The 27,901-nt window shown below is 41.1% G+C and overlaps 1 protein-coding gene across 10 annotated transcripts in view; it reads right to left on the bottom strand.

The window, feature by feature from the left end:
* The window catches only part of kmt2ca (lysine (K)-specific methyltransferase 2Ca), a 491,834-nt gene that overhangs the window by 127,436 nt on the left and 336,497 nt on the right, over positions 1 to 27,901 (bottom strand). For 9 of the 10 annotated variants that reach the window (XM_063044443.1, XM_063044442.1, XM_063044440.1 and 6 more), the window contains 6 exons: positions 27,299 to 27,405; positions 27,046 to 27,114; positions 24,797 to 25,015; positions 18,451 to 18,585; positions 6,217 to 6,333; positions 2,722 to 2,852 (listed from right to left, as the gene is read on the bottom strand). In XM_063044443.1, coding sequence (XP_062900513.1) covers positions 2,722 to 2,852; positions 6,217 to 6,333; positions 18,451 to 18,585; positions 24,797 to 25,015; positions 27,046 to 27,114; positions 27,299 to 27,405 — 778 coding nt within the window. The remainder of the gene's footprint in view (positions 1 to 2,721; positions 2,853 to 6,216; positions 6,334 to 18,450; positions 18,586 to 24,796; positions 25,016 to 27,045; positions 27,115 to 27,298; positions 27,406 to 27,901) is intronic. The other variant, XM_063044449.1, reaches the window with a different exon arrangement.

Here is a 27,901-nt window from a genome sequence, read left to right as displayed (position 1 = left end):
GAATAACTGTAAATTAGATTGTAAACATATAAGCTTAATTTGTGTGAATTCAAACCTAGATAGTGGTAAATACACATTACTATCTTTGGCCATAAGATATAGGAGCAGAATTTGGCTATTTGGCCTAGATGTCAACTGGAATGTCTTTCGTGACGAAGATGTCTCCGAGTTCACGAAAGGGCCACGAGATTCATCTGGAAGTGTATCCAGGACGTTGTCTCCCAAAAATTGGTCAGGGTCTATCCAAACCAGAAACCCTGGATCAACAGTTCCGTGCGAGCCGCACTAACTGCGCTAGACAGAGCTTTCGTTCTATGCAAGGTCATCAAGGCAGCGAAATGACAATACAGGGACAAGATCCAGACACAACTCTCCACCAACAACACACACAGCTTATGACAACATCTGTACACCATCGCAGACTTCAAAGTTAAGCACAATGGTGCTGCCAACATCACTGCCTCTCTCCTAGATGAGCTAAGTCTTTTTTACGCTGGGCTTGATGTCACCAACATGAGCCCGAGGAGAGCCGAAGCAACCTGCTCCTTGGTCACCCCTGAGGCTGAAGTATGCAGGTGTTTCCAATGAGTGGATAGTCACAAGGCTGCGGGACAGGACAGCATCCAAGGACGGGTACTCGGGATGTGCTTTGAGAGGCTGGTCGAGGACTACATCTGCAGCATGCTACCACCCACACTGGACACCCTACAATTCGCCTACTGACACAACCGATCGACAGATGACACAATAGCCACAGCTCTACAAATGTGCTTACACACCTGGAGAAGAATAATGGTTATGTGAGAATGCTGTTCTTTAACTACAGTTCAGCATTCCGCATAATTCCCTCCAGGCTTGACAAGAAGCTCAGAGACATTGGCCTTCAACCTGCCTTGTGCAGCTGGATCCTGGACTTCCTGTCAGATTGCCAGCAGGTGGTAAGAGTGGACAGCTGCCCCTCTGACCCTCAATACAGGTGCCCCTCAGGGCTGTGTCCTAAGCCCCCTCCTTTACTCTCTGCATACCCATGACTATGATGCTATCCACAGCTCCAATCTAATTAAATTTGCTTACGATACTAAATTGATCGGCCTAATCTCAAATAATAACAAGGCAGCCGACAGAGAAGAAGTCATCACTCTAACACAGTGGTGTCAAGAAAACAACCTCTCCCTTAATGTTGCAAAAACAAAGGAGCTGGTTGTGGAATGGAGACAGGCCATTGACATCAATGGACGCAGGGTTGAGAGGGTGAACAGCTTTAAGTTCCTCGGCATACACGTCACTGAGGATCTCACGTGGTCTGTACAAACTGGCTGTGTGGTGATAAAAGCACAACAGCGCCTCTTTCACCTCAGACAGTATGAGTCCCCACATCCTAAGGACTTTCTACAGGGGGACAATTGAGAGCATCTTGATTGGATGCATCACTGCCTGGTATGGGAATTGTACTTCCTTCAATCGCAGGACTCTGCAGAGAGTGGTGTGGACAGCCCAGCGCAACTGTAGGTGTGAACCTCCCACTGTTCAGGACATTTACAAAGACAGGTGTGTAAAAAGGGCCCGAAGGATCATCGGGGACCTGAGTCACCCCAACCACACACTGTTCCAGTTGCTACCATCCGGGAAATGGTACAGCAGCATTAAAGCCAGGACCAACAGGCATCGGGACAGCTTCTTCCACCAGGCCATCAGACTGATTAATTCACGCTGATACAACTGTATTTCTATGCTATACTGACTGTCCTGTTGTACATACTATTTATTACAAATTTACTATAAATTGCACATTGCACATTTAGATGGAGACATAACGTAAAGATTTTTACTCCTTCTGTATGTGAAGGATGTTAAGAAATAAAGTCAATTCAAGTCTGATCCACCATTTCATCACGGCTGATCCATTTATCCTCTCAGCCCCAATCTCATGCTATCTCCCTATATTCCTTTATATCCTGACCAACCAATAATCTACCAACCTCTGTCATAAATTTACAAAGATCACAGTTCACAGTTGTCTGTGGCAAAGAATTCCAAAGATTCCCGATTCTCTCCTTCAATTCACTTTACAACCCAAATTCCTACTCACAACCTTTCTCCACTCTTTCAACCATCTCTTTTATTTTTTCACTTTTTCTTTTAAACTCATCTGTATGAAGCTCTTGCAAGACTGTCAAGACTTATAAGAACTTCATACAAGCAAGAGCTCAAAATGATATTTATAAAGTATCAATACACCCAAATGATGATATACACAGTAAAATCCCTGTGCTGCAGTCATATATTAAAGAATCAGAAACATGTAGCATGAACTCAGCCCCTTGGTCCAACTCAGCCATCACCAAGGTGCCTTCCAAATAATGTCCCAGTTGCCTGCATTCAATCCATATCCCTTCTAAACATTTTTAATCCATGAACCTCTTCAAATGTCTTTTAAACACAGTAACTATACCAGCCTCTACCAAGTTGTCACAAGTAACACCTGAGAATGCCATGCACAATTATATTGTGCTTTGATTGGACACCATGCAAGGTAAAATAGCTTTTTCAGTGAAGCAGCAAAAATTCACTTCACTTTTCTTTTTGTTTGCAGCCAGTGACATAAGAAAGAATAATGGCTGCATATAATAGTATTCACTCTCTGCAAGCAAAGTATATCAGAAATAACAATTTTGACTACAAAATATGAGAGATGGGTTAAGACACTTTGAATGAGCATACCTGCAGATAGGTTGGAAAAATTTCTTCCAATTTATTCTTCTTTTTCCTGTATCGCTTTTTCATTTTATCTACAATCTCAGGGACGGCAGATGCTGCATCATCAAGCATCTCTGATTGCTGTTCAATCCAACCTATCAAAAACAAATAAATGAATTCACTTAGCTTCATCCTAGGAAATGCAAAAACTACCCATAAGAATGCAAAGTTAAGAATTCAAGCACATCTATCTACAATCCCAAATGTATCATGTACTCGTGTAGAACTTAAATGAAAATCCAAGTTAAAGGTTAAACTAGTGTACCTCGTAAATCCTCAACTTAAGAACATCAGATATCAAAGCAGTAATAGGCCACAGTTGCTCCACAATTCCATCATGGCTGATTCATTACCTGTCTCAATCCCATTCTCCTGCATTCTCTCTGTAACCTTTAATGCACTGACTAATCAAGAACCTATCAACTTCCACTTTAAATATACTCAATAACTTACATAGAACTTGGCCTCCCTCCACAGCCATCCGTGGTAATGAATTCCACAGATCAACAACCCTCTGGCTAAAGAAATTCCTCCGCATCTCTGTTCTAAATGGATGCCCCACCATTCTGAGGCTGTGCCCTCTGGTCCCAGTCACTCATCAAGAAAACACCCTACCCACATCCACTCTATCCAGACCATTCAATAGGTTTCAATGAGATTCTCCCCCCCCCCACCCCCACTCCAGTGGGTACAAGCCCAGAGCCAAATGCTGTTAACCCTTTCATTCCCAGAATAATTCCCGTGAACCTCCTCTGGAGCTCTCTCCAATACCAGCACATCTTTTTCTTTAGCCAACTAGAAAAGGCTCCCTTTGTTCCCACTTTTTGTCTCCTGCCAGTCAGCCAATCTTCAATCCATCCTAGTTTCTTAATGTAATACCACAGGCTCTTAACTTGTCAAGCAGCCTCTGCAAGCCTTCTGAAAATCAAGTCAACATCCACTAACTCTTCTTTGTTTCTCCTGCCTGTTATCTAGTCAAAGAATTCCAACAAATTTGTCAGGCAAGCCTTCTCTTCAAAGAAACCATGCTGACTTTGGCCTATTTTATCATGTGTCCCCAAGGACCCTGAAAGCTCATCTTTAACAATCAACTGCCACATCTTTCCAACCACTGAGGTCAGGCTAACTGGCCTATAATTTCCTTTGTTCTGCCTCCCTCCCTTCTTGAAGGCTGGAGTGACATTTGCAATTTTTCAAACCTCCAGAACTATTCCAGAACCTAGTAATTCTTGAAGAATTATTACTTATGCCTCCACAATCTCTTCAGTCACCTCTTTCAGAACCATGGGGTGTATTCCATCTCGTCCAGGTGATCTTACTTTCAGACCTTCCAGCACCTTCTCCTTAGAACAGCAACTGCACTCACTTCTGCCCCCTGATATTCTCGAATTTCTGGCATACTGCTAGAGTCTTGTTCAGTGAAAACTGACACAAAATACTTTTAAAAGCATCCCCCATTACTACCTCTCCAGTGTTTCAATATTTACTTTCACCTCTCTTTTATTCTTTGTATATTTGAAAAAACTTTGGTATTTTCTTTTATATTATTGACTAGCCTACCTTCATGTTTCATCTTTTCTTTCCTTATGGCTTTTTAGTTACCCTCTTTTTAAAAGCTTCCTAATCCTCCAACTTCCCACTAATTTTTGTTATTTTATATGCCCTCCCTTTTCCTTTTACACTGGTTTGACTTCCTTTGTCAACTATGGTTGCCTCCCTTTAGAATACTTCATCTTTGGGATGTATCTATCCTGCACTTTCCAAGTTGCCTCCCTAACTCTGGTTATTGATGTTCTGCCATCATCCCTGCTAGTGTCTCCTTCCAGTCAACTTTGGTCAGCTCCTCTCTCATGCCTCTGTAATTCCCTTTATTCCACTGTAATACTGATAACATCTAACTTTAGCTTCCCCCTCCCAAACTGCAGGGTGAATTCTATCATATTATCATATCTGTCTCCTTTGGGTTCCTCTACCTTAAGCTCCCAAATCAATCTGGTTCATTACACAACACCCAACCCAGAATTAGCTTCCCCTAGTGGGCTCAATCACAAGCTACTCTAAAAAGCCATCTCATCGGCATTCTACAAATTTCTTCCCCTAGGATCTAGCACCAACCTGATTTTCCAAATCTACCTACGTGTTGAAATCCCCCAGTTACTATTGTAACATTGCCCTTTTTACATGCCTTTTTCTATTTCCTGTTGTAATTTGTATCCCATATCCTGGCTACTGTTCAAAGACGTCCCATCAGGGTCCCTTGCAGTTTCTTAACTCTACCCACAAGAATTCTGCATCTTCTGATCATAAGTCACCTTTTCCTAAGGATTTAATTTCATTTTTTACCACAGAACCACCCCACTCCCTCAGCCTTCCTGTCTATCCTTTCAATACAATATGTATCCTTGGAAGTTAAGCTATGCTTGAGACTTGAGAGTACTTTTCTTTGGCAAATTAGAAAGTTAAGCAACTGTACTACAGAAGGTGAAACCATAATCTTCTGACATAGTTTAGTTTATTGGAGTCGTATAATAAGGTATTTGGGAAGCCTTATATCTTCAGGTTGAGATCCTTCCTAATTCATGTTCACAACATTCACAACTTCTAGTCTGAGAACTTTAGTTCTTTATTTTCAATTGTGAATTTAGTATTTCAATAATATTTGAGTGACATTGTAAACATATTGTTTGATTATGCATCATTTATTGTTTACATAATGCATTGCCATTTATATGTAAAAGTACGTGAATGGCAAACGTCATGACGTTATGTCATACATGTGCATCTTGTGTGAAATAAAAATGGAACTAAAACGTTATTCCCATCTCTGTGTTCTTACTTTGATTATATTTATGTTTTGGAATTAAACACTGGAAAAGGCAAATGGCTAAGCAGCATCTCTGGAGAGAAAACACCGGAGTGTTTCAGTTCGATGAACTAAAAGATAAGATTTTGAGTATTCTATAGATACTTTACTTTATACTTTAATGTCACCAAACAATTGGTACTAGAACATACAATTATCATAGCGATATTTGATTCTGCGCTTCACACTCCCTGGGTTACAATATTAAATATTAAAAATAGTTAAAATTAGTAAATATTAAAAATTTAAATTCTAACTCATAAATAGAAAAGAGAAAAATGGGAAGTAAGGTAGTGCAAAAAAACCGAGAGGCAGGTCCGGATATTTGGAGGGTACGGCCCAGATCCGGGTCAGGATCCGTTCAGCAGTCTTATCACAGTTGGAAAGAAGCTGTTCCCAAATCTGGCTGTACGAGTCTTCAAGCTCCTGAACCTTCTCCCGGAGGGAAGAGGGATATCACTGGAGCAGCATGCTACATATGGCATATGAACTGAAAGGTTACTTCTTTCCTTTTAAGTATAGTTTCCCAAAATATTTTTCTCTAGAAGTTATTCCAAGATTATATTTGAAATATCTGAGCACGATTTATATCTTACCATCCTCTTTTCCAGTCATATCGGAGACTGAACCTGTGGAGTTCTTCCTGGATAATGAGCGCTTTGATTTACTCTGTCCCGTCCGACTCCTCTGGCGCACCATAAACCCACCTATTCCTGTCAGAACAAGACAGTAAGTGAACATAGCTAAAATTAACCTGAACAAGTAATCAAGGTTATATTATAGATGGGAATTTCACCAAACCATTTCTTTATGATAAAGCTCACCAGGGAGAGGGTTGGGAGGAGCTCATAAGAATTTGCTGAGAATCTGATAGACTGAGGCCAAGGATTGGCATGCTATGTTGGTGCTGGAAAGTGTGGCAACATTTGCAGGTTGCTCCAGCATATTCCTAAATTGTATTGGTTGTTAATGTAAATAATGTTTACTGCATGTTTCAATGTGATAAATAAATCTAAATCTGAACTGGAGGGGATTTATGAGGACATTGCTGAAAGTCAAGGGACCAAGTTATGAAAGCAATTGAATAGGATTGGACTTTATTCATTGCAGTGTAGGAAACTGAGGGTGATCTCACACAGGTGTATAATATGAGGGGCAAAGGCCTGTCCCCTGCTGATTCTATAACTATTAGGGTAACTGACGTAGTAATTTTTCTTAATTTTAGACACTTTTCTCAATTGTGTTGTGAACTATTTTGCTACACTGCAGTTTTTTCCCCCATGGGTATAACATTATTTTCAAACCAGGGACTGAGGAAAGAAGTGAAATCATTTAGTTTTCTTACATCCTTCATAGGCAAGGGGATTATCATTTTACATACATGGACAAAAGAGGTGATAATAAATCCGATAGTGAAGTATAAATTAAAAAAAAAAGCAAGTGCCTGCCAGTGCAAAATTTCCTTAATCCTGATGGATGAAAATATAATTGAAGTGCTAATCCACGAATTGAAAAGTGTACAAACACAAAGCCCACTGGAAGTACCACACCCACCATTACTGAGCTTCCTAACCTTTTGCTTTTGCTAAGAAGGTAAGATGGCACTGGTAAAGCAGTGACAACCTGTCCTGACAGCAAACAAACTATTAACTACTTTATTACTCACACTTTTTCTTGGAAATGATCACAGCAATCAATAGCCTGTAACTTTCCTTTCGGAGTTGAGCTTTTGAACCGCTTGTATGACTTGACATTTTTGCAGTATGAACTGAAGTCTTGAAGGTGCAGGGTGATTGTGGTGTGGTGGGTATGGGCCCAAGAGAGGTGAATTACCCAATTTTAGGCCATTGATGGAGTGGACTTGGAGGTGATTTGAAGCAGAAGAACTGAAGCGAGGCAGAGTCGAGGTGATAGGACCAGGTCTGAGAGCGAGGAACAAGCCAATGTCTGACCAATTTAAGCTCCATGCCAGATTGAAAAGGTCAAGCTATCGGGGTCAGAGGAGAGGGACAGGCCAGTGTTCAGCTTACTGCTCAGTGAGGTTTACACATCTCTGCACTGAACTGAGGCTGTGGCCTGCACCTAACCAGCTTCATGCACGTCTGCTCTTACACAATCCCCTCGCCACACTACCAGGGATAGGGTTCCTCTTGTCCTCACCAACCAGGCCACCAGCCTCCACGTCCAGCACAGAATTGTCCGAAACTTCTGCCAGCTCCAACAGGATCCCACCACCAAGCACATCTCCCCCTCCCTTCTGTTTTCCACAAGGATTGCTCCCTATGCGACCCCCTTGTCTATTCGTCCCTCCCACCTGGCACTTATTCTTACAAGTGGAACAAGTGCTACACCTGCCCCTACACCTCCTCCCTCATTACCATTCAGGGCCCCAAACAGTCTGAGAGTCTCTTGGGGTCATTTACTGTGTTCGGTGCTCCAGTTGTGACCTCCTGTATATTGGTGAGACCTGACATAGATTGGGAGACCGCTTCACTGAGCATCTACGCTCTGTCTGCCAGAATTAGCAGGATCTCCTAGTGGCCACGCATCTTAATTCCACTTCCCATTCTGATATGTCCATCCATGGCTTCCTCCATTGTTGGGATAAGGCCACACTTAGGTTGGAGGAACAACATTTTATATTCCATTTGGGTAGTCTCCAACCTGATGGCGTGAACATTGATTTTTCAAACTTCAGGTAATGACCCCAACCCTGTCCCTCCCCACTTCTCCATTACCTATCTCTTTTCCCCCCTCTCATCTCATCTCACCAATCAACTTCCCAGCTCTTTACTTCATCCCTCACTCTCCTGGTTTCACCTATCTCCTGGTGGTTCTCTCCCCACTCCCTTCGGCTTTTCTTCTCAGTCCTGCCAAAGGGTTTCGGCCCAAACCGTTGACTGTACTTTTTCCGATAGATGCTGCTAGGCCTGCTGAGTCCCTCCACCATTTTGTGTGTGTTGCTCAGTTATGACTGGCTTTGTGGCTGTGAATTCTCGTGAACTTCAGTTCTCAGTGTTATTTGCTTACTTTTATTGTCTGCAGAATTTGTTTTATTTTCCTGCACACTGGGAGCTCTGTTGGGTTTCATTGTTTTGTGGCTGCCCAGTAAGGAGATGAATCTCAAGATTGTATATAGTACACATACTTGATAATAAATGTATTTTGAATTTTAGGAATGAGACTACAGCTCAGAAGGCTTCTAATTACAGTATGTTCATCATTGAACAAGTACATTGGGCAGGAACTTGACCTAAAACCAATCTTCCACCTCCACCAGTATTGCCTGATCACCTGAGTTTCCAAACAGTTTGTATTTTGCTCCAGATTCTTTTGTCATCATTGGATTGAGTTCCTTTGCATCAACTAAATAGAGTCATAGAACACTGCAGCACAGAAACAGGCCCTTTGACCCATCTTGTCCATGCTGAACTATTATTCTGCCAAGTCTCATCAACCTCACCCAAAAGAACATAAGAAATAGGAGCAGAATTAGGCTATTTTGTCCATTGAGTCTGCCCTGCTATTTCATAATGGCCGATGCAATTTTTTTCTCAGCCCCAATCTCCTGCCTTCTACTGTATCCCCTCATGCCCTGACCAATCAAGAATCTTATCAACCTCTGCCTTAAATATACATAAAGACTTGGCCTCTACAGCTGCCTGTGGCAACGAATTGCACAGATTCACCACTCTCTGGCTTAAGAAATTCCTCCTCATCTCTGTTCTAAAAGGACACTCCTCTATTCTGAGGCTGTGTCCTCTGGTCTTAGACTCTCCCACTAAGGAAACATTCTCTCCACATCCACTTTATCATGTCCTTTCACCATTCGATAGGTTTCAATGAGGTCATCCCTCATTCATCTGAATTCTAGTGAATACATGTCCAGAGCCATCAAACGCTCTTCGTATGACAAGCCACTCAATTCTGGAATTGTTTTTGTGAACGCCCTTTGACCCCTCTTCAGTTTCAGCACATCCTTCCTAAGATAAGGGGCCCAAAACTGCTCACAATACTCCAAGTAAGGCCTCAACAGTGCTTTATAAAGTCTCAACATTACATCCTTGCTTTCATATTCTGGTCCTCTTGAAACGAATGCTAACATTGGATTTGCTTTCCTCACCACAGACTCGACCTGCTAATTAACCCTTAGGAAATCCTGCACAAGGACTCCAAGTCCCTTTGCGCTCCAGTTGTTTTGTATTTTCTCCCCATTTAGAAAATAGTCAACCCTTTCATTTCTTCTACCAACATGCATGACCATACACTTCTCGACACAGTATTCTATCTGCCATTTCTTTGTCCATTCTCCTAATATGTTCAATATAGTCCACAAAACAGCATGCCCTTCCACCTAGCTTCATATTACCTGTGAACTTTGCAAAAAAGCCATCAATTTCATCATCCAAAACACTGACCTATAACGTAAAAGGAATCTGTCCCAACACAGACCCCTGTGGAACATTACCCGTCACAGGCAGGCAACCAGGGAAAAGGCTCCCTTTATTCCCACACCCTGCCTCCTACCAATCAACCACTGCTTTCTTCATGCTAGAATCTTTCCTGCAGCACTATGGCTCATAGCTTGTTAAGAAGCCTCACGTGTGACAAATTGTCAAAGGCCTTCTGAAAATCCAAGTACTCAACATCAACCCATTCTCCTTCATCTATCCTGCTTGTTATTTCTTCAAAAAAATTCAACAAATTGGTCAGGCAAGATTTTCCCTTGAGGAAATTTGTTGACTACAGCCTATTTTATCATGTCAAAGTACCCTGAGACGTCATCTTCGAAAATCAACTCCAACATCTTCCCAGCCACTGAGTTCAGACTACCTGGCCTATAGAAAAAGAGAGGAGGTCCTGAAGAAAGATTACTGGGAGCTAGGAATAAAATTGAAAAGCCGGACCTCCAGAGTAATAATATCAGGATTGCTGCCTGAGCTGCACGTTAATGATGGTAAGAATAGCAAAATTAAGCGGATGAATGTGTGGCTAAGTAACTGGTGCAGGGGGCAGGGTTTCAAATTCTTGAATCTTTGGGATCTATTTTGGGGAAGGTATGACTTGTACAAAAAAGATGGATTACACCTGAACTCAAAAGGTACTAATATCCTAGCGGGATTGTTTAATATAGCTGTTAGGGAGGATTTAAACTAAGTTGGCAAGGGGAAGGAAACCACGGTGTTAGGATCGAGGAAGAGGAAAATAGAAATAAGTCAAAAATACTGTGCAGCAAAGATGGTAAGAAGGTCAGGCCGGTGAATATACAGGATAATTTGCTGCAAAATAGATATATAGCACAAGTGGCAACAGGTACCGATCTAAATATACTGTACTTAAATGCACGCAGCATTAGAAATAAAGTGGATGACCTTGCCGCACAGCTGCAGGTTAAAAGGTATGACATTGTGGCCATCACGGAGTCATGGCTAAATGATGGATGTGATTGGGAGCTGAATATCCCAGAGTACACAGTGTACAGGAAGGATAGGAAGGTAGGTAAAGGAGGTGGCGTGGCCCTGATGGTAAGTAACGATATCAAATCAATAGAAAGAAGGGACATAGGATCAGAAGAGGTAGAATCCTTATGGGTAGAATTAAGAAATGGCAAGGGTAAAAAGACACTAATAGCAGTTATATACAGGTCTCCAAACAGCAATCGGGATGTGGACTACAAGTTACAGCTGGAAATAGAAAAAGCGTGTCAGAAGGACAATGTCAAGATAATTATGGGGAATTTTAATATGAAAATGAATTGGGAAAGTCGGGAAGGTGATGGATCTCAGGAGAGGGAGTTTGTAGAATGCCTGCAGGATGGCTTTTTGGAGCAACTTGTCCAGAAGCCCACCAGGGGACCGGCTGTTTTGGATTGGGTGCTGTGTAACGAACCTGAGGCGATTAGGGAACTAGAGGTAAAGGAACCTCTTGGAAGTAGTGATCATAATATGATTGAGTTCAGTTTCAAATTTGAAAAGGAGAAGCTGGTATCAGGTGTATCGATATTTCAGTGGAACAGGGGAAATTACAGTGGTATGAGAGAGGAACTGGCCCAAGTCAATTGGAAAAGTAAACTAAATGGAGGGACGGCAGAGCAGAATTGGATGAAATTCCTACAAGAAATAAGGAAAATGCAGGAAAAATATATTCCAAGAAAAAAGAAAATCATGAATGGAAAAATGGCACAAATGTGGCTAACGAGAGAGGTTAAGGCAAAAATAAAAGCAAAAGAAACGGCGTACAAGGAAGCAAAAATTAGTCAGAAAAATGAGGACTGGAAGACCTTTAAAAACTTACAGAAAGAAACTAAGAAAGTCATTAGGAAAGAAAAGATGAATTATGAAAGGAAGTTGGCAATTAACACAAAAAAGGATACTCAGAGTTTTTTTAAATATACGAAGAGTAAAAGAGTGACAAGGGTAGATATAGGACCGATTGAAAATGATGCTGGAGTAATTATAATGGATAACAAAGAGATGGCGGAGGAACTGAATGAGTATTTTGCATCAGTCTTCACAGTGGAAGACATGAGCAATATACCTGATAGCCAGAGGTATCAGGGAATAGAATTAGGTACAGTCAAGATAACTAGAGAGAAAGTGCTTGGGAAGCTAAGTGGACTAAGAATAGATAAGTCTCCCGGACCGTATGAGGTGCACCCAAGGGTTCTGAAGGAGGTGGCTTTGGAGATTGTGGAAGCATTGGAAATGATCTTCCAGGAATCAATAGACTCTGGCATGGTTCCGGAGGACTGGAAGGTCGCAAATGTAGTTCCGCTATTTAAGAAAGGAAGGAGGCAGCAAAAAGAAAATTACAGACCTATTAGTCTGACATCGGTGGTTGGAAAGATATTGGAGTCAATCCTCAAGGACGAGGTTATGAAATACCTCGAGGTGCATGACAAGATAGGCTGAAGCCAGCATGGTTTCATGAAGGGAAGATCCTGCCTTACCAACTTATTGGAATTTTTTGAGGTAATCTCGAATAAGATTGACAAGGGAGAGGCTGTGGATGTTGTGTATTTGGATTTTCAAAAGGCCTTCGATAAGGTGCCGCATATGAGGCTGCTTAATAAGATGAGAGCCCATGGAATTATAGGAATGATATTGAAATGAGTGGAGCATTGGCTGATGGGCAGAAAGCAAAGGGTGGGAATAAAGGGATCCTATTCTGATTGGTTGCCGGTTACTAGTGGTGTTCCGCAGGGGTCGGTGTTGGGGCCGCTTCTTTTTACAATGTATATCGATGGTTTGGATTATGGATTAAATGGTTTTGTGGCCAAGTTTGCGGATGACACCAAGATAGGTGGAGGAGCAGGAAATGTTGAAGAAACGGAAAGGTTGCAGAGAGACTTAGGCAGTTTAGGAGAGTGGGCAAATAAATGGCAGATGAGATACAAAGTTGACAAATGTATGGTTGTACATTTCGGAAGAAGAAATAATCAGGCAGATTATTATTTAGGTGGGGAGAAAATTCAAAAATCGGAAGTGCAAAGGGACTTGGGGGTCCTCGTGCAGGATACCCTAAAGGTTAACCACCAAGTTGGATTAGCGGTAAGGAAAGCGAATGCTATGTTGGCATTCATTTCAAGAGGAATAGTGTATAAGAGTAAGGAGGTGTTGATGAGCATTAGTGAGACCTCATTTGGAATACTGTGTGCAGTTTTGGGCCCCCTATCTTAGAAAGGATATACTGATGTTGGAGAGAGTTCAGAGAAGATTTACGAGGATGATTCCCGGAATGCAGGGGCTAACATATGAGGAGCGTCTGTCGGCTCTTGGATTGTATTCATTAGAGTATAGAAGAATGAGAGGGGATCTCATAGAAACGTTTTGAATGTTGAAAGGGTTGGACAGAGTAGACGTGGAAAGGTTGTTTCCCTTGGTGGGTGAGTCCAGGACAAGAGGCCATAGTCTTAGAATTAGAGGGTACCCAGTTAAAACAGAGATGAGGAGAAATTTTTTTAGCCAGAGGGTCGTGGACTTGTGGAACTCGTTGCCACATATGGCTGTGGAGGCCCGATCATTGAGGGTGTTTAAGGAGGAGATTGACAGGTATCTAATTAGTCAGGGTATCAAGGGATATGGGGAAAAAGCTGGAAATTGGAACTAGATGGGTGAATAGTTTAGCTCATGGGGGAGCTGCAGAGCAGGCTCGATGGGCCGAATGGCCTACTTCTGCTCCTTTGTCTTGTGATCATTTCCTTTCTTTTGCCTCTCTCCCTTCTTGAAGAGTGGAGTGCCATTTGCAATTTCCAGTCTTCCAGAACCATTCCACAATCTAGTGATTCTTGAAAGATGATTACTAATGTGTCCGCCATCTCTTCAGCCACTTCTTTCAGAACCCTGGAGTTTACACCATCTGGTCCAGGTGACTTACCTCCTTTCAGATTCCCAAGAACCTTCTCTCTAGTAATGGTAACTTCACACACTTCATTACCCCTGAAACTTGGAACTTCCACCATATTGTTCGTGTCTTCCACAGTGAAGACTGACACAAAATACTTAATTCAGTTCGGCTGCCATTTCATTGTTCCCCCATTACTATCTCTCCAGCATCCTTTTCCAGCGGTCCAATATCTCGCCCCTATTTTACACTTTACGTATCTGAAGTAACTTTTGGTATCCCCTTTAATATAACTGGCGAGCCATCTTTTGTATTCCATCTTTACCTTCTTAATGACTTTTTTTAAAACAAGAGAAAATCTGCAGATGCTGGATATCCAAGCAATACACACAAAATGCTGGAGGGACTCAGCAGGTCAGGCAGCATCTATGGAAAAGTGTACAGTTGACGTTTCAGGCTGAGATCCTTCATCAGGACTGGATGTAAAAGGTGAGGAGTCAGCGTAAGAAGGTGGGGAGAGGGGAGGAAGAAACACAAGGGAGAAGAGGTGAAATGAAATGCTGGGAAGATGATTGGTGAAAGAGATACAAGGCTGGAGAAGGGGGAATCTGATAGGAGAGGACAGCAGGCCAGAGCACCAGTAGGTGATAGGCAGGTAAGGAGATAAGGTGAGAGGGAAATCAGAATGGGGAATGGTGAAGGTGTGGGAAAGTTCAAAAAATTGATGTTCATGCCATCAGATTGGAGGCTACCCAGACAGAATATACAGGAGGCCACACTGGAGCACCGGATACAGCCTCACCTGGAAGGATTGTTTGGGGACCCTGAATGGCAGTGAAGGAGGTGGTGTAGGGGCAGGTGTAGCACTTGTTCTGCTTGCAAGGGTAAGTGCCAGGTGGGAGATAAGTGGGGAGGGACAATTGGGACAATGGAGTTGCGTTGGGAGCGATCCTTGTGGAAAGCAGAAAATGGGGGAGCACAGGGGAGGGAAAGATATGCTTGGTGATGGGATCCTGTTGGAGATGGCGGAAATTCCCCTTCGTGGAATCCAGCACCAACTTGATTTTCCAAATCTATCTGCATATTGAAATCCTCCATGACTATTGTAACATTGCCCTGTGGCATGCATTTTCTATCTCCCATTGGAATTTGGAGATCACATCTTTGCTAATGTTTGGGGGTCTGTATACAACTCTCATCAGGGTCTTTTTACCCTTGCAGTTCCTTAGCTCTATCCCCAATGATTCAGCACGTTCTGACCGTATGTCACCATTTTCTAATGGTTTCTCTTTTTTCAAACCAACTGAACAACACTGCACCCCCCCCCGCCCCCCCGGTCTTCCTACTTGTCTTTTTGATATAATGTGTATCCTTGGACATTAAGCTCCCAGCTGTAACCTTCTTTCAGCCATGATTCAATGATGCCTACAACATCATACATGCCAATCTGTAATTGTGCTGCAAGTTCATCTACCTTATTCCGTATATTGCACGCATTCAAATATAACACCTTCAGTCCTGTATTCAGCCTTTTCGATTTTGCTGCAACTCATCCTATTGACTGCAATTATGCCCTATCAACAGCCTCTCCTCACTACACATTGATTCTGTTTGTAAACCAGCTACTTCAGCTCCAGCACTATCATCTGCCTTTCCTACGATACTTCTTGCATTGAAATCTAAACTAGACGTACCATGCTCAACCTTTTGTTTGCTGTCTTTGCCTAACATCTTACCAACATCTGCCTCCACAACCTCTCCACTAATTGTTCTGGCACTCTGGTTCCTATCTTTCTGCAACTCTAGGTTAAACCTATCATGTAGCATTAACAAACCTTCCCACTAGATTATTAGTCTCCCTCCATTTCAGGTACAAACCATCCCATCTGTACAGGTCCCCCCTTCCCTGGAAGAGAGCCCAATGATCCAACAATCTTTTTTCTCCACCCTACACTAACTCCTTAGCCACATATTAAACTGTATAATCTTCTTAGTTCTGGCCTCACCAGCATGTGGCACAGGTAGCAATCCTGAGATCACGATCCTGGAGGTCCAAGATATCCCGGACCCTGGCACCTGGGAGGGAACATACCATCTGGGAATCCTGTTCTCACCACCAGAACCTCCTGTCCGTTCCCCTGACAAATCCCCTATCACCACAGCATGCCTCTTCTTCCCACTTCACTTTTGAGTCGCAGAGCCAGACTCAGTGCCAGAGACCCAACCGTTGTGACTTTCTTCAGTTAGGTCAACTACCATCCTCCCCAAACGCCACCCCCCCCCCACCCCCAACAATATCCAGTGATATACCTGTTGTTGAGGGGGATGGCCACAGGGGTACTCTGCACTGGCCCCTTAACCGCTTTCCCTTCCTGACTGTCACCCAGTCTCCTGTGTCCTGCACCATGGGAGTAACTACCTCTCTATATGTCTTATCTATCACCCCCTTAGCCTCCCAAATGATCCAGAGTTCATCCAGTGCAGTTATCTATTTATTTATTATTTTCATTTTGTTTTTTCTTATATATTATGTATTGCATCGAACTACTGATGCTAACTTAACAATTTTAACGACACATGCCGGTGATAATAAACCTGAATCTGATTCCAGCTCCAACTCCTTAATGCAGATTGTTAGTAGCTGCAGATGGATGCACTGCTCGCAGTTGTAGTCGTCAGGAAAACCGGAGGTCTCCCTGCCTTATCACATCCTGCAATGACAGCATTTACCTATTCTGCCCGATATCTCCACTGTCTTAGCTGAGCAGATATAAAGAAGGGAAGGAGAAAAAATAACCTTGAGCTTGTCTTTCCTTTGCTTTCTCTGAAAGAAGCCTCTCTTTGCTGAAGCCTTAAAGAGCTAAAGCCTTAAGATCACCACTCTCTGTTCACTCCTACGACTGCTGCTGCAACAACCATGTACCTCTCCAAACTTCTACTTTGCCTGCTTGCATTTACCGTCTATACCTCTCAAGGTTTTGTCTTACAATTTGTCATTTTTTTTAAACCTGTAGAAACTGTATCAACTTATCTATTTATATTTGAAGGATACATAACAGCATAGTAATATGAACACCTGAACCACTTTAACTTTACAGCAACTATTGCTGATGCAGAATGTGAATTTATGGACCTCTACCAATGTGGCTCTTAACTTGTTGCAAGTGTGTTACCGAGTATTTTCTCACCTAATTTTTAATACTCACTGAAGATATTAATTGCCTTTGTTTGGCACCTCTGCACAGCAATGTAATGAGATGGCAATACATATCTCATTATTCTAAGGTCTAATGTTAATGCACCACTGCGCTAAGCCACTTTTGGAGTAGATCCCAAGAGAAAGAAGTTAATTGAGGATTAATATCACATTAGCAAGAATATACTTGTTTTGCTGCACTTGGTAATTAAAATGTCAGTGCACATCAAAGTCTATTAGACCGGAAGCTTAGTGACACAGAAGTAACAAGGAAATAACAAAAATGATCAGGATGATTTCTTTGCTCAATTAAAACTGTGGGAAGAATGAAGATTCACATTTAATTTTCAACAGAAATGTAGGGGAAAAAAGAATCTACTGGAAACTCATGTTCTTCAACTCCATGCTAATGGAAGCTAATTGAGATAAAGTGTTAACTGTTTCATACTTCATAGATGCTGGCTGACCAGCTGAGTATTACCAGCATTTCTTATTTTCATCAAATATCCAGCATTTACATTATTTTGTTCATGTACTATAGGATAATTAGGAAGTATTGTTGATTCCACAAATTAGTCAATGGGGGACATATAGAATTAATTAACATCTAACACATCTCAATGTTGCCTTGGACTTTTTGAATTGAGTAATAGAGCTATCCGGTATGAAAACAGACCCTTCAGTTGAATTTATCCTTGCCAATCAGTGCGCTTTCCAGAGCTACTCTCACCTGTCTTCATTGGACCTATATCCCTGTAAACTTCCCTTGTTCATGAACCTGACCAAATGTGCTTTAAATTTGTAACTGTACTCACCTCTACCTCCACACTGTCATGGAGAAACCTCCCCTTTCCATTCATTCTTTCCTCTTTTGCCTTAAACCTCTGGTCACTAGTTTTACCACTGAAAATAAAAAGTGGCTATCCTCCTTTTCTACACCCTCCATGATCTTGCGTATCTCTGCAAGTTGTTCCCTCAACTTCCTACACACAGGGGAAAATAAAGTCCCAGCTATTCCGCTTCTTCTTATAACTCAAGCCCTCCAATCAGCTTTTACGTAGCCAACAAACTTGAGCATTGGTGATTTATTATTCCTATTTTTGACAAGTGTTAAAAATGTTATACTTAGCTAAATGAAACAGTTGATGTTTCTGCTGCACTAAGATACAACTTGAAAGCAATTGAAAATACGTACAAAGCATTGATATATAGATTTCAGGTTAGGTCACTCTCTACTCAAAATGTATTTAATCTAATTTACTTAGAAACCTGTTTTAAACAGATTCTTTACCAGGTCTATATGGCTTCCTTTTCCTCTTTTTAAGGCTGTCGGACCCTTCGCCTCCTTTGCGTTCATCATCTGCTGGTTCTCGCTCTGGACTAGTAGGCGTATCAGACTTTGTATCACACTCCATTAGATCAGATACTGTAAAATTAAGATTGAAGAACTAAGCAAATTTAAAACAATAAACATCACATCTACAAATGCAGCACTGAACTGGATAATAAACACGAGATTCGGCAGATGCAGAAAAGCATGAGATATACACACAAAATGCTGGAGGAACTCGGCAGGTAAAGCAGCATGGAAAGGAATAGAGTTGACATTTCAGGAAGGGTCTTGGCCCGAAACATCGACTCTTTATTCCTTTCCCTAGATGCTGCCGGACACCACTCCCCCATCGAGTTCCTCCAGAATTTTGTGTGTCTTAAACTATATTGGACATTTATCCAGCCAAAACTATGTTGAAGCAGCCTTTGTGTGTTGGGTGAAGTCTACATTACCCATGATGTGAATTAGTTGTTTCATGTAACAAAAATACCTACAGCAATGTCTCTGAGAAATATATACAGTGGCATTCAAAAGTTTGGACACCCCTGGTCAAAATTTCTGTTACTGTGAATAGCTAAGTGAGTAAAAGATGACCTGATTTCCAAAAGGCATAAAGTTAAAGATGACACATTTCTTTAGTATTTTAAGCAAGATTACTTTTTTATTTCCATCTTTTACAGTTTCAAAATAACAAAAAAGGAAAAGGGCCCGAAGCAAAAGTTTGGGCACCCTGCATGGTCAGTACTTAGTAACACCCACTTTAGAAAGTATCACACCTTGTAAATGCTTCCTGTAGCCAGCTAAGAGTCTTTCCATTCTTGTTCGGGGGATTTTTGTCCATTCTTCCTTGCAAAAGGCTTCTAGTTCTGTGAGATTCTTGGGCTGTCTTGCATGCACTGCTCTTTTGAGGTCTATCCACAGATTTTCGATGATGATTAGGTCAGGGGACTGTGAGGGCCATGGCAAAACCTTCAGCTTGCACCTCTTGAGGTAGTCAATTGTGGATTTTGAGGTGTGTTTAGGATCATCATCCTGTTGTAGAAGCCATCTTCTTTTCATCTTTAGCTTTTTCACAGACGGTGTGATATTTGCTTCCAGAATTTGCTGGTATTTAATTGAATTCATTCTTCCCTCTACCAGTGAAATGCTCCCCGTACCACTGGCAGCAACACAAGCCCAAAGCATGATCGATCCACGCCGCCGCCCCCCCCACCCCGCAACCGCTTAACAGTTGGAAAGGTGTTCTTTTCATGAGATTAGGCACCCTTTTTTCTCCGAACATACCTTTGCTCACTGCGGCCAAAAAGTTCTATTTTAACTTCATCAGTCCACAGGACTTGTTTCCAAAATGTATCAGGCTTGTTTAGACGTTCCTTTGCAAACTTCTGACGCTGAATATTGTGGTGAGGGTGCAGGAAAGGTTTGCTTCTGATAACTCTTCTACGAAGGTCATATCTGTGCAGATGTCGCTGCACAGTAGAACAGTGCATCACAACTCCAGAGTCTGCTAAATCTTCCTGAATGTCTTTTGCAGTCAAACGGGGGTTTTGATTTGCCTTTCTAGCAATCCTACAAACAGTTCTCTCGGAAGGTTTTCTTGGTCTTCCAGATCTCAACTTGACCTCCACCGTTCCTGTTAACTGCCATTTCTTAGTTACATTACCAACTGAGGAAACGGCTACCTGAAAACATTTTGCTATCTTTTAATAGCCTTCTCCTGCTTTATGGGCATCATTTATTTTAATTTTCAGAGTGCTAGGCAGCTGCTTACAGGAGCCCATGGCTGCTGATTGTTGGGACAAGGTTTGAGGAGTCAGGCTATTTATAATGCTTTGAAATTTGCATCACCTGGCCTTTCCTAGTGATGACCGTGAACAAGCCATAGCCCTAACAAGCTAATTAAGGTCTGAGACCTTGGTAAAAGTTATAGAACATAGAACATAGAATAGTACAGCACAGTACAGGCCCTTCGGCTCACAATGTTGTGCCGACCCTCAAACCCTGCCTCCCATATAAGCCCTCACCTTAGATTCCTCCATATACCTGTCTAGTAGTTTCTTAAACTTCACTAGTGTATCTGCCTCCACCACTGACTCAGGCAGTGCATTCCACGCACCAACCACTCTCTGAGTTAAAAACCTTCCTCTAATATCCCCCTTGAACTTCCCACCCCTTACCTTAAAGCCATGTCCTCTTGTATTGAGCAGTGGTGCCCTGGGGAAGAGGCGCTGGCTATCCACTCTATCTATTCCTCTTATTATCTTGTACACCTCTATCATGTCTCCTCTCATCCTCCTTCTCTCCAAAGAGTAAAGCCCTAGCTCCCTTAATCTCTGATCATAATGCATACTCTCTAAACCAGGCAGCATCCTGGGAAATCTCCTCTGTACCCTTTCCAATGCTTCCACATCCTTCCTATAGTGAGGTGACCAGAACTGGACACAGTACTCCAAGTGTGGCCTAACCAGAGTTTTATAGAGCTGCATCATTACATCGCGACTCTTAAACTCTATCCCTCGACTTATGAAAGCTAACACCCCATAAGCTTTCTTAACTACCCTATCCACCTGTGAGGCAACTTTCAGGGATCTGTGGACATGTACCCTGAGATCCCTCTGCTCCTCCACACTACCAAGTATCCTGCCATTTACTTTGTATTCTGCCTCGGAGTTTGTCCTTCCAAAGTGTACCACCTCACACTTCTCCGGGTTGAACTCCATCTGCCACTTCTCAGCCCACTTCTGCATCCTATCAATGTCTCTCTGCAATCTTTGACAATCCTCTACACTATCTACAACACCACCAACCTTTGTGTTGTCTGCAAATCTGAGAGCTCAAATCTCTTGGGGTGCCCAAACTTTTGCATGGTGCTCCTTTCCTTTATTTCCCACTCTAAAACTGTATAAAATAAAAATAATACACTAATCTTGCCTAAAATGTTAAAAAAAATGTTTCATCTTTAACTTTATGACTTTTGGAGATCAGTTCATCTTCTGCTCACTTAACTATTCACAGTAACAGAAATTTTGACCAGGGCTGCCCAAACTTTTGAATGCCACTGTAGCTTATGTAAGTAAACACTTCACACAGCTGTTTTCAAACTTTTTTTTGCCACTTCTTGAGACCACGCTGAAGCTGCAAGCAAGTCTCAGAATATTCCACATCAAAAAACCTGTTGCTAAGAAGAGTTCATCATTTTGTTCATTAAAGACGACTTCTTTGGTGATGATCACAAACAAAAATTTAAAGTGAGGATAAAATTTGTGGGCTGCAGGTGATTATGGAAACAGGGTGAGGTTTATAAACCTAATGGCTTATAATAAGATTTGGAATTTTAAATGAGAAAAGTTAAGAGACAGAGGAAAATGTAGGTCAGTGAGGACTTGAGATCAATGGATCAGATTAGAAAGCACAGCTGTGCCAAACACACACACACACAAATCCATAAAATTACATATGAAGTAGACAGTGCACGGTGCACCATTGCAATTGTTGGCTGTCAGTCCAGGGCTCTGCTGTTTCCACCAGCACAGCCATGGTCAGAGTCTTCTATATGAAACCCAGTTTGGCAGAAAGCAGTACCAGTGCAAGCATCCTTTTGGCTCACTCATTTTGGCTTTAAGGTCTTAACCTGGAGCTCATTGGGCATCAAAAATGGTATCATCATTCACAAATATTGAAAAGCATGCGAGCTCTCAAGATGTTTTACAACATGACTCCCTGCAACATCTCCCCCTTTAATTAGATTAAAGCTCTTTTAAAAAATAGTTAAAGTGCTGAAAAAGTTATGAGTGTACATTCATGCACAAAAAAAAGAGCTTAATTAAAAGCAAGGTAAACAGTGCCATTGCTGGCCTAAGCCCATGCCAGATCTAGAGACTGAAAAGTTCATGGACAAAAATGGGCGCCAGAACCATAATGGAATATACTAATTCTGTTCGACCAAGAATATGACTTCTGCTATTGCTGGTCATGTCTTAATTATTAATTAATTCACAATCAATACTGCTAAGACCCCTCTCACAGCTTCTCTTCAAGCATGTTAGGAGATGCTCTATGTCTGAGGGAAAAGACCAAGGCTTGGTCTAGCGTCTCAGAGAATTATTAATAACTATATTTCAAAATCTAAATATCTGATGTTCTGAGCAGCTTAAATAATTTAATAGAAATTTTGGATTCAGGCAGCAGCAATCAAATATGGAGAATACTACAGCACTGAAACAGGCTTCTCGGTCTACCTAGTACATACTGAACTGATATTCTGCTGAGTTCCATCAACCCATACTCCTCCACACGCCCCCACCCCACTCCTATCCATGTGCCTATCCAAACTTCTCTTTATGTTGCAATCAAAAATGCATCCACCATTTCCGCTGGCAACTAGTTCAACACTCCCACCGCCCTCTGGTTCCCCTTAAATATTTCAGCTTTCACCCTTAACCTGGTTCTAGTCTCACCTAACCTCAGTGGGAAAAGCCTGATCACATCTACCATATCTATACCCCTCATAATTTTGTATACCTCTATTAAATCTCCCCTCATTCTCCTATGCTGCAGGGAATAGAGCCCAAACCCGATCAACCTTTCCCAGCAGCATCCTTGTAAATTTTCTCTGTACTCTTTCAATCTTATTGGTATCTTTCCTGTAAGTAGGTGATCAAAACTGTACACAATACTCCAAATTTGGCCTCACCAAAGTCTTTTCTGCCCTGTTTTAAATTCCATGTGCCGTTTTTAAGCCCATTTTTCAAGTTGGTCCAGATCCCACTGCAAGCTTTATAAATAAAATTGGAACAAACCCAGTTTTCTCTGGTAGACATCAAAAGAACATTACAAAGTGGATATATTTTAAATTTGATATGAATTTAACTGTAGACCAGAGAGAAAGAGGAATGAGCAAAATAGTTCTGTTTACAGATGGAATGAAACTGAAATCCATCTAATTTACATGGCTAATAGGATCTGGTCCTTACAACTGCTTCCCAAGGAAATGTATAGCTAACGCACCAGTGCAAATAAATTTTCATGTTTCATGAAATAAATATTTCAAATTATTAGGCAAGCCAGGATAAATCTATCCATTTACATTTGAACTAAGAGCTGAAATATCCAAACATAGCTACTTTTTCAGATAATTCTCATTCTCTGTACAACTTAACTAGACATAAACATCATACTTTCTCGCAAATGTATTTATTCATTAAATGGATTGGGTGCAGGGCACTTTCCAATATATTTGTCCTGACCTAATACAAAGTACTTCATAGGAAAATGAACTGAAGTGATGGAAAAAGATTTGGCAACAATGGGATTGTTAAAGAACAAGGAGATGCAGGAAGAAAATGGAAGAGAGAAATAGTAGAGATGATGATAGCTATTTTTATAGGCATCTCAGGAGACTAAACAACATACGTTTGTAAATCTCCAATATAACCTTGCATTTGAAAACAATGTATTGAATAATCAGGTACTCTTATTACGACTGCTGAAGTAACATGCTAAAAGTGATCTGGAGGTAACTGCTAAACAGAAACTTAAATTGACTTGCCAATGACTACAAGTCCAGGTCAGAGACTGGATATCCTGCCCTGACTGACTCGCTTATGACACCCAAAGCTTTTCCACCACCTACAAAGCACAAATGGTGAGTATGTCAGCTTTAAGCTCTCAAGAAGCTCAACACCATCCAGGCCAAAGCATCTCAGTTGATTGGTATTAGAGCAACCAGCTTACCTATTTATTCACCCTATTACTTGTCTCCAGTAGTTGCAGTGGGCTATCTATAAAAGCAATTCCAGTTACTTGCTCAGACTGCTCTCATAGCACATCCAAAACCAATGGCTGAGGTGTCCGAGGAAGACCAGGGAAGAATGTACATGGGAACAGTATCATCTGCAGAGGCCTCTCTAAATTGCAAACCAAGCTGATCTAGAAGTACGTATATAACTGGCTCATCATCACAGCGTGCAAAAGTTGGAACGCCCTACCAAATGGCACTATAGTCTGCAGCGATTCAAGTAGCAACTTGCCACCACCTTCAAGGATAATGAGAAATGGACAATTAAAAACGCTTGCCTTCCAGTAATGTCTAGACCTTTAACAAAAGTGACAAAAAACTAAGTTGTGTTGGTTGGTACTGGCATTTATCAACATCAGTTATTTGAAATGCAGAGGGACTAGGGAGGTATTTCCTCCAGTTAGTTATCTAATTTGGGCCAACGTAAGTGACGTTTAAACATAACAGCATGAAATAGTTTACTTCATTGTAGTAAATTAATGAAAGGGATCAGCCAGAATATTGTACCTCTGCTATCATCCATATCTCCATCTATGTCTCTGGACTGTTCAGACTGCGGATCAGGAGGAGTTTGCAAAACAGCCACACTGTTCTGATTTATGATCTTTAGCTTCAACTTTGGCTTAGGTCGCTTCCGACGTGGTGGAGCAACACTGAGGCTTTGGAGCTGTGACATACCCGACTCAGTTAGGCAGACACCATCTTGTGTATACGTCCGCATTGGCTCTGTTTTCCAAGAAAAGCAAAGTTATACTGAGTGAGGATTTGCTTATCCCTGAGAGACAGGAAAGTCGCACTAAGTCAGCTCTAATGTTGGAAGCATCCAAAACCTGTTCACTATTTTTCACAATGGTTGAAAATTTTCACCTACACATCTTTGATGGTGATTTTAAAAAAACTCAGTCCTGTTCAATAATCAAATTGCTACTTTCTGGTATGATAATACCAGCAAACTGAGAAACTAGATCAGAAGATCAATTCTCCCCTCAAAGCTCATTTCTTCACAGTGTCCTGACTTTCCCATCTTGCCATTAATTATGGTGGAAAATTCCTTTTCATTTCATCCATACCTGCAATTCTAAAAATATATTGAACTAATCCTCCCCTTCCATCTTCTAAAAGAACTTCATACTTCCTTAACCCTTGCTCAACATACACCTCTTATATTTTAGATTGTTTATTTCACACTTTAATTTTGATTGTATATTTCTTTTGACCAACAACCCAAAACTGAATACAGTACTGGAACATTCAACTCTTTTGCTGCAAACCTACTCTGTACTAGTTTACTAACACTTTGTGGAATGCAGTTACTGTAGTGGTTTGAATTATTTCACTTCACATTCCAGATATTGATTACAATGTCTATTATTTTCTATTCTCACAATCCCTACCTGTATTTATTCACACTTCACAACAATGTACAATTTAAAATTAAATGCAACTACATTTAGCTTGTTTCAGCATCTTTTGACTCTAACACAGTAAACTACAGATAGAATCAAAGTCATGAAAATAGTATAGAAGTGAAGAAACCAAGTTCTCGCCCCATTGGATATTCATCATTACCATCTGTAATCTAGAATTAATATCAATAACAGGATTAGGAGCACTATCAAACACCTATTTCTGCCTTTCTGAAGATGATTTCTATTACCAACCTATCAAAAGACTAATTTTACATTCAACTCAATTATAGTCACCATTGTCGATATTATAAACTCACTTGCTTTATTCAACACTGTAAAAATTCTACTGTACCTTATTATGATACAGAAGAACATTTTATCCAGTTCCTAAACAGCCATTTCTTCAGTTCCATTGTCTTGCACTATCAGGTCTGATCCTTTCTAAATGGTTAATTTGTCTGCTTTACACCTCCAAATTGGGCAACATAAATCTGCATATTTTCATAAAGACTACTCAGTAATGCCTAGTGCAGGGGTGGCGAACCCATAGCATCAAGATGGCACACACAAAGATTTTGAGGGCAAGGGATAGGTAGTGCTTCCCCTGGATTCTTTAAACCTCACCCATAATACAAAAGATACATAATGATTATCCTTATTGCCAAATGAAACAGCAAATGACATTTTACAACCCAAGAGCAGTGAGATGTTTTTACAAGAAACTTCTTATGCCAGCATAGCACCAGCTGGATAGCTGCAAGAACACTATGCTGAATGATACACTTTGAAATCTTTGCAATCCTGATGTGCACATCAGTATTTGGACAGTAAACGATTATAACAACAACACTATTTAGTAATGATGTATTTTCAATGTCTTTTATAAGATTAATATTAATAATTTTGTCAGGTTTTCTAAAACGCTTCATTTATTCCAGTCTGTCCCTTATACTTTTATTATTAGTAGAATAATTACATAAAAATAAGAAACAAGATTAATTCGTTTTTCTTAAAACATGCATAAATTGTTACTACTACTTTAATCAAAGATAATCTCTGCTCAAGAAATTACCATGGCATGCAAGAAAATTTGTCTTATAAGAATATCACCAACTTGGGCACACGCTCTCAGAAAGGTTCGCCACCCCTGCCCCATTATAAACACTATCTATCAGAATGTCAGCTAAAGCTTGTCTGAAGTGATTTCTGAAACATCTAGAAGCTCTCATTATTGTTCACAAAAAAGTAGTGACAACTTAACTAAAGCAGTTTCACCAAGGGTAGTTTGGGAACCACACATATAAGCACCTTCATCATAGCAGGATAGAAATTTGGGATCAAATTTACCTGGTTCCTTCGTCTTCACAATAACTTGAGGTGTTACCAAAGACATATCAGCCCCTTCTGAGGTAGTCACTGGAGCAGAAGAAATAAAAACATTAGAGACTTTGAAGCTTCTAAGATTAATTACTGTTTTAACTGTAGTCACTTGGAATCATCTATCAAAAAAGTAATGCTTTTACTTATGAAGGGATAACTGCTTTAGCCAAGTACTTTATAAATAAGATCTTTGAGCAGGAGTGTTTGTTTCAGTTCTAACCTGGAGTTGTCGCATATTGCCTACATGTAAAACAGTCATAGCCATTATCTGCTGCAGTCTCAACTTCATCTTCTGTGTTCAAGTTCTGGCAAATTGCATGAATCCACCTAAGAACATAAAGATGAGTGCAAATATTATTTAATGAACAATTATGCTACAACACATAACATCAGCCATTCAACTGCTGTGGTAGAGTGAAGAAACAGTTAGTGTTAATGCTGTTTCAGCCGCCATGGTTTGATCCTGATCTCCAATGATCTTCTATGACAATGTAGCTCCACCATGAGCTCCCGCTTCCTCTCACATCCCAGACATGCTCGCAGGTTAAATGGCCACTGAAATTACTCCTTAGCATAGGCAGGTGGCAAAAGAACCGGGGAGATCATTGACATTTTTCTCATCAGATCACCCTACCAACATTGCTGGTACGATAAGAAACTGGGCTCGTTTTGGGCAAGATCTAGTGGCTGGTGTGGGAAATGGGGTTGCATGAATGAATTGATAAAAGTTGGATGAAGGGACAACGATGAAAACGGGTCAGGGAAAAGAAGAAAGTAGTGGCAATTAAGAGAAGGGAAAGAAAGAGAGTACAGTATAATTTTA

This window comes from Mobula hypostoma, chromosome 3, assembly GCF_963921235.1.
Source record: "Mobula hypostoma chromosome 3, sMobHyp1.1, whole genome shotgun sequence".
Lineage (NCBI taxonomy): Eukaryota > Metazoa > Chordata > Chondrichthyes > Myliobatiformes > Myliobatidae > Mobula > Mobula hypostoma.
Note: the sequence above shows the minus strand (reverse complement) of the source record. Positions and strands in the feature narration are given on the sequence as shown.